Below are 13,657 nucleotides of genomic sequence, written 5' to 3' on the forward strand. Positions count from 1 at the left end.
AACAAATTCTCAACTATGCCATTGGCTCAGCTTTTTTAACCTCATCACTGTCACAGCACGTTCTGGCCTTTTAAAATTATATATAAATCTGGAACATGTTTGATAAGCTATAAATTACAATGCAATTAGTCATTGACTACTCATGCAGAGATGCTCTTAATAGTATTTTTCAGACAGTTTTTTAAACGTTCAATAACGAGTCATAATCAGTCATTCATGCAAAGTGAAGACCCATTTTAATACATCTCAGAATTTTCTTATCACAAAATGTGTTATATATATAATTGTATTCGTTCAAATCTAAGATAAAAGCAAAAAACAGTGTTGGTCTCCTAGAATTAAAGAGTGCTTTGCTTCTTATTTTTTTGGGAATGCATCTCATTTAATTACTTGCAATTTACAAAATAAAGTGCGATTTACTCTCTTTTGTTTTAAAATAGTTTTGGACGGGCCTTACTATTTTAGTTGGTCAGAAAGGAGAATGCAATTTAATGAAAAAGGTTCCTATAAAAGCCCAATACAGTAAGAGCCCAACATGATAATACTATCTCTTTTACTTTACAGTTTCCACCTATCATCCTGTGCTGTGAGTAACAAAGAAGTTATCATCGATAATAAATGGCGCTAACTACTAGAGGAAGAAACTTTCCACAGATGCTGGAGGAATACACAAGTCAGTCAAGTGTCCCTAAATTTCCACATCCAGAAACACACGTCAGTCAAGTCTCCCTAAAACTCCACATCCATAATGGCTTTCCGACCACAAGAGTAAGAGATATGATTCATTCGGTCTTGCATGAATGACTTGTATGGTAATCGTAATCTTGCTATATATACACAGCTTAACAAAGAAGCGAGATATGAACCCTAATTACAATTCAGGTTCGCTTTCTTTAATTAATCAATGGAAAGCAATAATACACTTTGGAAGAGGAAATATGTTTTTGCAATGATGCTGAGCACATTGTGCATGATGTGCATTTGTTGCAACGAGAAAGATAAAGAAATCCTGTTGAAGTTCAAAGAAGGAGTCACTGATTCATCGGGCCTCCTATCTTCATGGCGGCAGGAGCAAGATTGCTGCCAGTGGAAGGGAGTCAGTTGTCACAACATCACTGCCAGAGTCATACACCTCACTCTCTCGTGTGATTATTATGATGCTAAAGAAGATGAAGAATATAACTCGCAGAAATGCCTTACAGGTGACATCAATCTCTCTCTGTTAGACATGGAATACTTACAACATTTGGATTTGAGTTACAATGACTTTTCAACTATCTCAGCTGATTCCACTGTGAACTCTTCAACTCTCAATTACATTGATCTATCATACAACAAATACCTTTTTATCAAGAGTCTTCAGTGGCTCTCTCGCATTCCCTCCTTGGAATACATACACCTTACTTACACAAATCTTCACATGGAAACTAATTGGCTTCACTGGATGACGGTGCTTCCATCATTGGTGGAGCTCCACCTAGACAGCTGTCAACTTGAAAACATAAGTCCATCTCTTGACTATGCTAATTTTAGCACATCACTCCAGTTTATTGATCTTTACAATAATTATTTTCACTCAGAGTTGCCTAAATGGATATTTAATCTTAGTTCTCATGTCTTATGGATTGACCTTGCAAGTAATCATTTTATAGGCCAGCTACCAGATACGTTGCCAAAACTTCATTCTTTGACTTGGCTTTCATTGCATGATAATTACTTAAATGGCTCAATTCCACATTGGATAGGCCAACTTCAGTATCTTACCAGCCTTACATTGATGACAACTATTTTTGTGGATCTCTTCCTACAAATTTGGGAAATTTGTCATCCCTAGACTCCTTGTCGGTAGTGGGAAATCTCTTCACAGGGGTTGTGTCTGAAAGAAATTTTGCAAAACTGAAAAATTTGAAATAGTTTGATTTTTATTTTGATCCCCTCTGGATACCACCTTTCCAACTTGAGAAGCTGTACCTTGGACGACTGCACCCTACACTTCCTCAATGGGTATATACACAGACATCTCTCTATTCTCTCATCATTGAAAACTCGGAGTTCTTGCTTGAAGCTGCTGAAAATAACAACAACTTTTGGAGATTTACATCCACAATTCAACATCTAGATTTGTACAACAACACAATAGAAGGGGACTTGTCAGAAGTGGTGCTGAACTCCAGCATCATAGAGCTGCCATCAAATAATTTCAAAGGTGATCTACCTCGACTTTCATCCAATGTTGTTTTCTTCCAGCTAAACAACAGTTCTCTATCAGGGTCCATCTCTCATCTCTTGTGCCACAGCAAGAAAAGCAACAATAAGTTGCAGTACTTGGACCTTTCTCATAATAATTTATCTGGAGGACTAACAGACTGCTGGATGAATTGGAAGTCGCTGCGTCGTCTTAATCTGGGAGGCAACAATCTTAGTGGCAACATACCCCCATCAATGGCCTTATTGTCGAATCTCACATCACTGCATCTGCATGAAAATAATTTGTCTGGGGACATATCATCTTCATCACTTCAGTATTGCCGCTCCCTGTCCATCCTTAATGTCCGCCAGAATAGCTTCTCTGGAAATATACCAAAGTGGATGCCGCAGAGTACAAGGATTGTCCAGTTAAGGTCCAACAAATTCATTGGTAACATTCCCTCACAGATATGTCAAATGCCTTTACTCATTGTTTTGGATCTTGCATATAACAGAATCTCAGGACATATACCCAAATGCCTAAACAACATCACAGCCTTTGTTGACATGCACTATTCAACCAGTTGGATTTTCTACACATTCTTTGATGGAGGGGCTTTCTTTATATACAGAGACAACCTTATATTGCTTGTAAAAGGTCAACTATTGAATTTTCAGTCAATCCTGAAGCTGATCCGCATGGTTGACCTTTCAAGTAATAATCTGACAGGAACAATGTCTCCACAACTGTTCAGCCTCTCTCAGTTGCATTTCTTGAACCTATCCCATAACAGGCTAACAGGAACCATACCAAAAGAGATTGGAAACATGACACAACTGGAGTCTCTTGATTTATCCAAAAATGAACTCACAGGAGAGATTCCTGAGAGCATGTCCAGTTTGTCTTTCCTCAGTAATTTGAACCTGTCATTCAATAACTTGAGAGGCCAAATCCCATCAGGGACCCAACTTCAGAGATTCAGTGAGCTTAGCTATATTGGGAATGCTGATCTTTGTGGACCTCCCCTTCCCAAAAACTGCTCAAATCATGGAGATGACACAAAGACTTTGGGTGAGAATGATGATGATGGTGATGAATCAGATTTTCTGAGCTGCCTCTATATGGGCTTAGGAGTTGGCTTTGCTGTAGGCTTTTGGGGAGTTTGTGGTGCCATTTTCTTCAGTCGCAAGTGCAGACATGCTTACTTCAGATTTCTGTATGACTTGAGAGACCGATTTTATGTCCTGCTGCTCACAAATCTCAACTCCTTTCACTGATATCCAATTCTCTTCTCTGCAGGTAACCTCTTAATATGGCATAACTAAATATATACTTTGTATTTTATTATTTTTGTTACCATCTAACATACATATTTAAAAGGTAAATGTTTTCAGTTTTATTTTCTGTTATATATGGAGATGCACTCTTACGAACCAGTTATATTTATTTAATTGATTAACTTTCACAAATGACTTGAATGGGTAGAGATTTAAAAAAAAAAATTTATCTTTGCAGGTTCTTTTGAAGAACATAATACATAAGATCTCATCAGCTGCACCTGCCATAAAGATCCAGCAGATACTTCATGCAGTGGATTGCGCTTACAGTATCACTAGCTGATTATTGAATCCCAATGGTCACTTTTATATTCTAAAATAAAGCTTGTTGGTTTTGATGCAGAATATTGTTCCTCTAATCATTTTTGTAATGTTACTTACTGGTATGTGATGCATTAATTATATATAGGTCACAAGGATTTGTTTCTAGTGTGGTGATTCTACATAGATATTCCAAGTGATGGTTGTTTTCTTATTAATAGTTTGTGCTTTGCTATAAGCTACTGCTTTGTGTGTACAAGATAATAAGTTAACAACTAAGAAGGAAATAGTATCTTTTAATTTCACACCAGCTAAATGACAGGAAATGAAGGGTTAATATTGTTTGAATGCATGTATACTAATTTATCAACTCAGTAAAAGTGTTGCAATTTGCAAAGCACTCCTTAATAAATTCTCATGGTTCAATATTCACTTATATTTATCTAGTTATCTCAATCAACTCTTGCAAATTTGGATTATTTCAATCAATTCTTATTTAATTCTATATAAAATGTTAGGAATAAAATTAAAAAATTTTAAGAATAATTTTGACAAAAATCGAAAATATTAAAGATAAAATTAAATAAATAAAAAACGTTAGGATAAAATTAAATGAATTAAATATGAAAAATATTTTTAAAAAAATCACAAAAGTTAAAAAAAAAAATTATACTTTTATTTATTTATTTTTTTTGTTAGGATAAAAGTGAGACCCACTTTAATACGACTAAGAATTTTCTTATCACAAAATGTGTTACATATATATAATGCTAGAGCTCAACCCTGTCAGTATAAAAAATGGGCTTGTATTGGTCTAAATCTAAGATAAAAGCAAAAAACAGTGTTGGTCTTCTAGAATTAAAGAGTGATTTGATTTACAGTTTTTGGGAATGCATCTCATTTTATTACTTGCAGTGTACTAAATAATGGGTGATTTTTTTTTTTGGGGCAAGTCCAGGCCTACAGAATGCCCAAACCAAAACAAACCAGAAACCCAACCCAGATCCTGAAACCTACATTCGACCCGGCAATGGAAGAGGTCTCCCTCCTCATTCTGTAGGTGAAGCTTCAATCCGATGCCAAACTCAATACCTACCACTGCAATATTCTGCGCGACGATATCAATGGTCACAGCCACTTCAGTCATTAGTCAAACAAAGTAGGAACCTAACCAGAAGGATTCTGAGCAGATGCAGTAGCACCGAGTCGCACGATGAGGCTATCTCACTGTATCCGATCCAAGCGTCAGCTGAAACAAGACCCAAAGGAGCATAAGCCAATCTTCCTGTTTGATGAAACTGAATGCATGCATGTGGTTATTCATGACTACTCTCCCCTCTTAGCTAGTTCCCTGCCTGTCCAGCCTCCCTGGCACATTCCTTAGCAGCCGCATCAACACCTCCTCAAACTGCCCATTGGTCACTCAGTACTGAGATCCTGGAAAGCTCAAAGCAGATGGATTCTAAGCAGAACCGTGCACTCCGAAACGCAGGACTCTGGTTTTCTGACCCTCCGGACTAGCAGAAGGCAAGCTAAGCTGGCGAGACAAAGAAGTACATCGCCAAACAACAAACATGGCATTCCCCCCCTCCCGACAAACAAGGTACCAAAATGCATATCCATAATGCCTCCAAACTTTCAATCTGCAATCCAATTAATTCCCTGCCTGATTTGATTTTTATACATAGCCAAAAAATAACAAAATAGACATGATACTCATGATTGTTAGGATTTGGTTGAATTAGTCCCACATTGCTTAGGATAGCAAATGGAGTGGGTGGCCTAGGCTATAAATATGAGGCTAAGTTCTCCATTTGTTTTTGCACCAGTCAGAAACACTTTAAGCTTGTATCTGATTTTTCTTTTCCTCTGTACTCTTTGATTAGAGAGTGTTGTGAGGTGTAGTTAGATATTTGCTTTGAAAGAGTGTGGGTGTACTGGGGTGCCGGTGAGAGAAAGAAGTCTATGTGTTGTAACAATTTTCACATAGTGATATTCTCTGGTTGTCATTTGACAACGGCCGTGGTTTTTTCTCCGGTAATTGGAGTTTCCACGTTAAATTCTTGTGTTGTGATTGTGTCTATTTTATTTCTCTGTCAAAGGTGTTTTCTCAAGGGGGAATTGTGTCTTATTCCCAACAAGTGGTATCAGAGCTTCGATTCGGTGGGATTTATTCTTAGTATGCTCTGTGGTTGCAGCCTAGTCTAATCTCTTTGGTTGCTGTTGTTGTTGCTGGAAGGCAGTGTGACTCTGTGAGAGTGCAGTTTGGAAAAGGTTCTGGCTAAGGAAAGACTTGGTATTTAAGTGTGTCCATTGTGACCCACCTCTCTTTCCTGGGGACCCTTCCTAGTGCACGGTCTACAGTTGAGTTATAATATTCCAGTATACGGTTGCAACAATGTCAGGATATTCAAGTGCTGTGAAGCTTGAAATAGAGAAATTTGATGGAAGAATCAATTTTGGCTTGTGGCAAGTACAAGTCAAGGATGTGTTGATACAATCAGGTTTGCACAAGGCGTTGAAGGAGAAGATCTCTGGTTGCTCTCTCTATGAGAGAAGATGATGTTCTCTAGAAGACAAGAAGTATCCTCATGGTATTACCGCACTGCCATGGATAAGGATGAGTTGTGGCAATCAGGTCCACAATTGCACACGGGCATTGGTTGGCGTTGAGATGCAAGGTGTGTGGCGGAGTTAGGTCGATGGCTGAAGAACTTCCAGGAAAAGCCAATTTGGAAGTTGCACCATGAATTTTCAGCAAGGTTTCGATCTGTACCAAGGCGAAATTCTTGGAGTGGTCTAATTCCAAGTGAGTATACTTTCATGGTGGAGTATGATAGTTCTCTGAACTATGATTGTCGGTATAGACAATGGCAGCAAAGAATTGTCGGTGTTGACAATGGAAGCTGAAGATGTGTGACTATTTCAATCAAGGTGGAGATTGTTAGGATTTGGTTGAATTAGTCCCACATTGCTTAGGATAGCAAATGGAGTGGGTGGCCTAGGCTATAAATATGAGGCTAAGTTCTCCATTTGTTTTTGCACCAGTCAGAAACACTTTAAGCTTGTATCTGATTTTTCTTTTCCTCTGTACTCTTTGATTAGAGAGTGTTGTGAGGTGTAGTTAGATATTTGCTTTGAAAGAGTGTGGGTGTACTGGGGTGCCGGTGAGAGAAAGAAGTCTATGTGTTGTAACAATTTTCACATAGTGATATTCTCTGGTTGCATGATCTGTTTGCCAGTTGCAAAGACATATAGTGCTCTTCTGCCAAAATGTTGATGATGGTTCGCGGCTTGCAGCTGAGCCAATTCTGTTGAAGAGAACCGTCAGCCGAAAGCCTGGCTACTTCGTGTGCTAAGCCATTCCCTTCTCTAGGCACCCAGGTAAACCCACAATTTGTGATACTTCGCACTAATTCCAAAATGTCATCCAAAATCACTTGAATTTCTGCAACTGGGGCTTTTGATTTTAAAGCTTGTATGAGTAACAAACTATCAGATTCAACAATAATTCTATCCAGTTGAAAGTTTTTAGCCATTATTAATGCTTCCCTAACCGCAAATGCTTCCGCAGCTAGAGGTGAGGAAGCTGCAATTCTAGAATTTGAAGCTGCAAGGAGGCTTCCAGTATGGTCTCTGAATACTGCCGCTGTTGCTCCTCCAGAGTACACTTCGCGAAACGCTGCATCCACATTGCACTTAATCCATCCTTGCGGAGGCGGTCTCCAGGTAACCCTTCTATCTGTCCTTCTATGATGAATAGAACTTATAGCTGGTTCTTCTATAACATTTGCAAAATCAATTTCCATTTGTTTAGCATTTTCAATTGCTAGTAAAGGACTATGTTTAGACTTGTGATGTACTGCCTGATTTCTTGCTTTCCAAATCCCCCATACCAAAAAACCAACTCTGCTGCTACTCAGCACATAATCAGTTCCTGTGCCGATCTTCATACTTTTGAAAAGATCCATGACCCATTTCCCAAAAGATGATACAGTATAGGCCGTAGGACAGCATTGGATTTGGGCTCCGAACCATACAGCCCTTGTCCAAGGGCAGAGTAGAAGCGCATGCTCAGTGGTCTCTGGTTCCTGCAAACAAATAGGACAGATAGGAGTGTTAGAGATTTTCTTCTTATAAAGATTTTGGAATACCGGTAAAATGTTATGCGAGGCCCGCCATAGAAAGGTTCTAATCTTTTGAGGCACTTTTAGTTTCCAAATATCTCTCCATAAATCCTTAAAGTCATCACTCGTTGATGGGCTATTGCTATTATCGAGATGCTGTTCTTTCCTGGCAGCATGATAACCGGTTTTGATAGTATACTTGCCATCTGGTTTAAGAGGCCAACTAAGCTTGTCTTCTCTACCAATAACACTCACCGGAGTTCTAATGATCTTCCCAACAGTATCTTCATCAAAATGTTTCTTTAACTCGCTTATATTCCACCCCTGTCCTTCACTAATCAGCTCCTTTACAAATGTGACATCATCATTGATAACAACAGGACTATTCGTCATGTTCAGTATCCAATTGTCATGTAAAATATGCAGTCTTTCTCCATTCCCAACTAGCCATCTCCCATTTCTCAAAAGGAAATCCTTACCATGCACAATACTTTTCCAGATCCAAGATGCTCCCCTTCCCGCCTTAGTTACTTTGAAATCCTCATTTGGAAAATAGACAGCCTTAAGCACCTGAACCCATACCGCATTAGGGCATTCGAACACTCTCCATGCCTGTTTTGCCAAGTGCGCTAAATTTTGACTATAAAAATCCTTGAACCCAATTCCTCCATCCGTTTTGCTAGCAGAAATTTTATCCCAACTTCTCCAATGCATACCCTTATCCTTACCAGTGGAGGCCCACCAAAATTTAGCCACTTTTTGACAAAGGCGATGACAAAAACCTTTAGGGAAAAGGACGACATTCATAGCATAGGCAGGTATCGCTTGAATAACCGATTTGATGAGAACCTCCCTCCCAGAGAAAGAAGTTTTTCTTTCCAACCGCAAAGCTTATCAGACACTCGCTCCTCAATCCACCTCAGAGCTTTATTCTTAGATCTCCCCCACTGAGCTGGAAGACCCAGATACTTGCCTGGTTGATCCCAAGCTGGCAACCCTAAGATCTCTTCTATTTCTACTCTATTTCTGATCGGAACCTGGTTGCCAAACGTAATCCCAGACTTGTCAACATTTATTCGCTGCCCCGAGGCTTCTGTATACATATTCAAAATAGTAATGAGCTGATAAACTTCCTCCTCACTAACCTTCGAGAAGATAATGCAATCATCCGCAAAGAGGAGATGAGAAATGGCTGGAGCAGTGGGAGCAATTTTAACACCAGAGATTCTACCCTCTTCTTTAGCCTTGTCCATGAGAATAGTAAAAACTTCAGCTGCTATGATAAACAAGTATGGCGAAAGAGGGTCTCCCTGCCTTAGTCCCCTCTGCGGCATAAACCTCCTCGACAACACACCATTGATCTTAAATTTATAAGAAACCTGCGAGACACACATCATAATCAGCTTGACCCAGTGCGGATTAAACCCGAATGCTTTCAGAGTTGCTTCTAGGAATGACCACTCAACCCTGTCATAGGCTTTATTCATATCAATCTTGACAGCTCGATTCCTGGAAGCAAACTGCTGCCCTTTTGTATTTAAAGCATGAAACATTTCCTGCACTATCACCATGTTGTCCTGAATGAGGCGACCCCCCACAAATGCACTCTGGATAGGTGAAACAATCGCATCAATAACTCTTCTAAGCCTAATAACCAACACTTTAGAAATGATCTTATATAATGGGTGATTTACTCTCTGTTATTTTAAACTACTTTTGGACGGGCCTAACAATTTCTTAAAAGCCCAATACAATAAGAGCCCAACATGATAATACAGTCTCCTTTACTTGACAGTTTACACCTATCTTCCTTTTCCTGTGAGTAACAAAGAATTTATCATCCATAATAAATGGCGCCAACTACTAGAGGAAGAAACTTTCCACAGCTGCTGGAGGAATACACAAGTCAGTGAAGTGTCCCTAAAATTCCACGTCTAGAAACACACGTCAGTCAATCTCCCCAAAAATTCAACATCCATAATGGCTTTTCGACCACAAGAGTAAGAGATATGATTCATTTGGTCTTGCATGAATGGCACCTATCGTAATCGTAATCTTGCTACATATACATAGCTTAACAAAGAAGCGAGAGATGAAGCATAATTATAATTATAATTCAGGTTTTCTTTCTTTAATTAATCAATGGATAGCAATAACATACTTTGGAAGAGGAAATATGTGTTTGCAATGATGTTGAGCACATTATGCATGATATGCAGTTGTTGCGACGTGAGAGATAAAGAAATCCTGTTGAAGTTCAAAGAAGGAGTCACTGACCCATCGGGCCTCCTATCTTCATGGCAGCAGGAGCAGGATTGCTGCCAGTGGAAGGGAGTCACTTGCCACAACATCACTGCCAGAGTCATAAACCTCGCTCTCCCGGGTGATTATTATGATGTTGTAGAACATGGAGAATATAACTTGCAGAAATGCCTTGCAGGTGACATCAATCTCTCTATATTGGATATGGAATACTTACAATATTTGGATTTGAGATTCAATGACTTTTCAACTATCTCATCTGATTCCACTGTCAACTCTTCAACTCTCATTTACATTAATCTACTCTACAACGAAAACCTTTTTATTCACAGCCTTGAGTGGCTCTCTCGCATTTCCTCCTTGAAATACATAAACCTTGGTTACACAAATCTTCACATGGAAACTAACTGGCTTCACTGGATGACGGCGCTCCCATCATTGGTGGAGCTGCACTTAGACAGCTGTAAACTTGAAGACATAAGTCCATCTCTTGAATATGCTAATTTTAGCACATCACTCCAGGTTATTGATCTTGCCCATAATTATTTTCACTCAGAGTTGCCTAAATGGATATTCAATCTTAGATCTCATGTCCTCGAGATTGACCTTTCAAGTAATCATTTTATAGGCCAGCTACCAAATACATTGCCAAAACTTCATTCTTTGAATGCGCTTGAATTGGATAAGAATTACCTAAATGGCTCAATTCCAGATTGGATAGGCCAACTTGAGTATCTTATCGCATTAGAAATTGATGACAACTATTTTTCTGGATTTCTTCCTTCAAATTTGGGAAATTTGTCATTCCTAGAAGCCTTCGAGGCCAAAGGAAATCTCTTCACAGGGGTTGTGTCCGAAAGAAATTTTGCAAAACAGAAAAATTTAAAATTCTTGTCTTTGGGATCACCAAACATCACCTTTGATTTTGATCCCCACTGGATACCGCCTTTCCAACTTGATGGGCTGCACCTTGGAGAACTGCACCCTCCACTTCCTCAATGGTTATATACACAGACATCTCTCAGAATGCTTGTCATTGAAAACTCAAAGTTCTTGTCTGAAGCTGCTGACAATAACAACTTTTGGAGCTTTGCATCCACACTTGAGGAACTCTTTTTGTACAACAACACCATAGAAGGGGACTTATCAGAAGTGTTGCTGAATTCCAGCTTTATCATTCTGTCATCAAATAATTTGAAAGGTGGTCTACCTCAGCTCTCATCCAATGTTATTTTCTTCCAGCTAACCAACAGTTCTCTATCAGGATCCATCTCCCATCTCTTGTGCCATAACAAGAAAAGCAACAATAAATTGCATTACCTTGACATCTCTGATAATGATTTATCTGGAGGACTAACAGACTGCTGGATGAATTGGAAGTCGCTGCGTCATGTTAATCTGGGAGGCAACAATCTTCATGGCAGCATACCCCCTTCAATGGCCTTATTGTCGAATCTCACATCACTGCATGTACATGAGAATAACTTGTCTGGGGACATAGCTTCTTCATCACTTCAGTATTGCCGCTCCCTGTCCATTCTTAATGTCCGCGAGAATAGCTTCTCTGGAAACATACCAAAGTGGATGCCGCAGAGTTCAAGGATTCTCCAGTTAAGGTCCAACAAATTCATTGGTAACATTCCCTCACAGATATGTCAAATGCCTTTCCTCATTGTTTTGGATATTGCATATAACAGAATCTCCGGACATATACCCAAATGCCTAAACAACATCACATCCTTTGTTGACATGCATTATTCAACCAGTTGGATTTTCTATGAATTCTTTGATGGAACGGTTTCCGTTGTATACGTTGACAACCTTATATTGCTTGTAAAAGGTCAACTATTGAATTTTCAGTCAATCCTGAAGCTGATCCGCATGGTTGACCTTTCAAGTAATAATCTGACAGGAACAATGTCTCCACAACTGTTCAGCCTCTCTCAGTTGCATTTCTTGAACCTATCCCATAACAGGCTAACAGGAACCATACCAAAAGAGATTGGAAACATGACACAACTGGAGTCTCTTGATTTATCCAAAAATGAACTCACAGGAGAGATTCCTGAGAGCATGTCCAGTTTGTCTTTCCTCAGTAATTTGAACCTGTCATTCAATAACTTGAGAGGCCAAATCCCATCAGGGACCCAACTTCAGAGATTCAGTGAGCTTAGCTATATTGGGAATGCTGATCTTTGTGGACCTCCCCTTCCCAAAAACTGCTCAAATCATGGAGATGACACAAAGACTTTGGGTGAGAATGATGATGATGGTGATGAATCAGATTTTCTGAGCTGCCTCTATATGGGCTTAGGAGTTGGCTTTGCTGTAGGCTTTTGGGGAGTTTGTGGTGCCATTTTCTTCAGTCGCAAGTGCAGACATGCTTACTTCAGATTTCTGTATGACTTGAGAGACCGATTTTATGTCCTGCTGCTCACAAATCTCAACTCCTTTCGCTGATATCCAATTCTCTGCAGGTAACCTCTTAATATGGCATAACTAAATATATACTTAGTATTTTATTGTTTTGTTACCATCTAACATACATATTTAAAAGGTAAATGTTTTCAGTTTTATTTTCTGTTATATATGGAGATGCACTCTTACGAACCAGTTATATTTATTTATTTGATTAACTTGCACAAATGACTTGAATGGGTAGAGATTTTTTTTAAAAAAAAATTCTTATCTTTGCAGGTACTTTTTGAAGAACATAATACATAAGATCTCATCAGCTGCACCTGCCATAAAGATCCAGCAGATACTTCATGCAGTGTATTGCGCTTACAGTATCACTAGCTAATTATTAAATCCCAATGTCACTTTTATATTCTAAAATAAAGCCTAGATATAGTTTCTTGGTTTTGATGCAGAATATTGTTTCTCTAATCATTTTTGTAATGTTGCTTACTGGTATGTGATGCATTAATTATATATATAGGTCACAAGGATTTGTTTCTAGTGTGATGGTTCTATATAGATATTCCAAGTGATGATTGTTTTCTTATTAATAGTTTGTGCTTTGCTATAAGCTACTGCTTTGTGTGTACAAGATAATAAGTTAACAACTAAGAAGGAAATAGTATCTTTTAATTTCACACCAGCTAAATGACAGGAAATGAAGGGTTAATAACTTAATATTGTTTGAATGCATGTATACTAATTTATCAACTCAGTAAAAGTGTTGCAATTTGCAAAGCACTCCTTAATAAATTCTCATGGTTCAATATTCACTTATATTTATCTTTAGTTATCTCAATCAACTCTTGCAAATTTGGATTATTTCAATCAACTCTTATTTAATTCTATATAAAATGTTAGGAATAAAATTAAAAATTTTTAAGAATAATTTTGACAAAAATCGAAAATATTAAGAATAAAATTAAATAAATAAAAAACGTTAGAATAAAATTAAATATTAAAAATGTTTTTAAAGAAATCACAAAAGTTAAAGATAAAAAATATACTTTTATTTATTTATT

At 38.3% G+C, this 13,657-nt stretch overlaps 2 protein-coding genes across 6 annotated transcripts; both read left to right on the plus strand.

Moving 5' to 3' along the window:
- The first annotated feature begins 592 nt into the window (after positions 1–592).
- LOC112772543 (receptor-like protein EIX2) lies at positions 593–3,954 on the plus strand. The gene is made up of 2 exons (XM_072225556.1): positions 593–3,487; positions 3,704–3,954. Exon 1 carries the CDS (start codon positions 2,374–2,376, stop codon positions 3,463–3,465), a length of 1,092 nt encoding a protein of 363 aa, XP_072081657.1. The 5' UTR covers positions 593–2,373; the 3' UTR covers positions 3,466–3,487; positions 3,704–3,954.
- A 792-nt stretch (positions 3,955–4,746) lies between these two features.
- LOC112772005 (receptor-like protein EIX2) lies at positions 4,747–13,136 on the plus strand. 5 transcript variants are annotated; one of them, XM_072225555.1, is made up of 5 exons: positions 4,747–5,389; positions 7,029–7,170; positions 7,361–7,515; positions 10,133–12,652; positions 12,873–13,136. In XM_072225555.1, the coding sequence occupies exon 4, from the start codon at positions 10,380–10,382 to the stop codon at positions 12,633–12,635; it is 2,256 nt and encodes a 751-aa protein (XP_072081656.1). In that variant the 5' UTR covers positions 4,747–5,389; positions 7,029–7,170; positions 7,361–7,515; positions 10,133–10,379; the 3' UTR covers positions 12,636–12,652; positions 12,873–13,136. The 5 variants fall into 5 exon arrangements, 3 of the variants coding, with proteins under 3 accessions (XP_072081656.1, XP_025672669.1, XP_025672668.1); XR_003187301.3 differs by lacking the exon at positions 10,133–12,652 and having other exon boundaries at positions 4,823–5,389; XR_011876406.1 differs by lacking the exon at positions 10,133–12,652 and having other exon boundaries at positions 4,846–5,412; positions 6,996–7,170.
- Positions 13,137–13,657: the final 521 nt, after the last annotated feature.

Source organism: Arachis hypogaea, chromosome 18, assembly GCF_003086295.3.
Source record: "Arachis hypogaea cultivar Tifrunner chromosome 18, arahy.Tifrunner.gnm2.J5K5, whole genome shotgun sequence".
Lineage (NCBI taxonomy): Eukaryota > Viridiplantae > Streptophyta > Magnoliopsida > Fabales > Fabaceae > Arachis > Arachis hypogaea.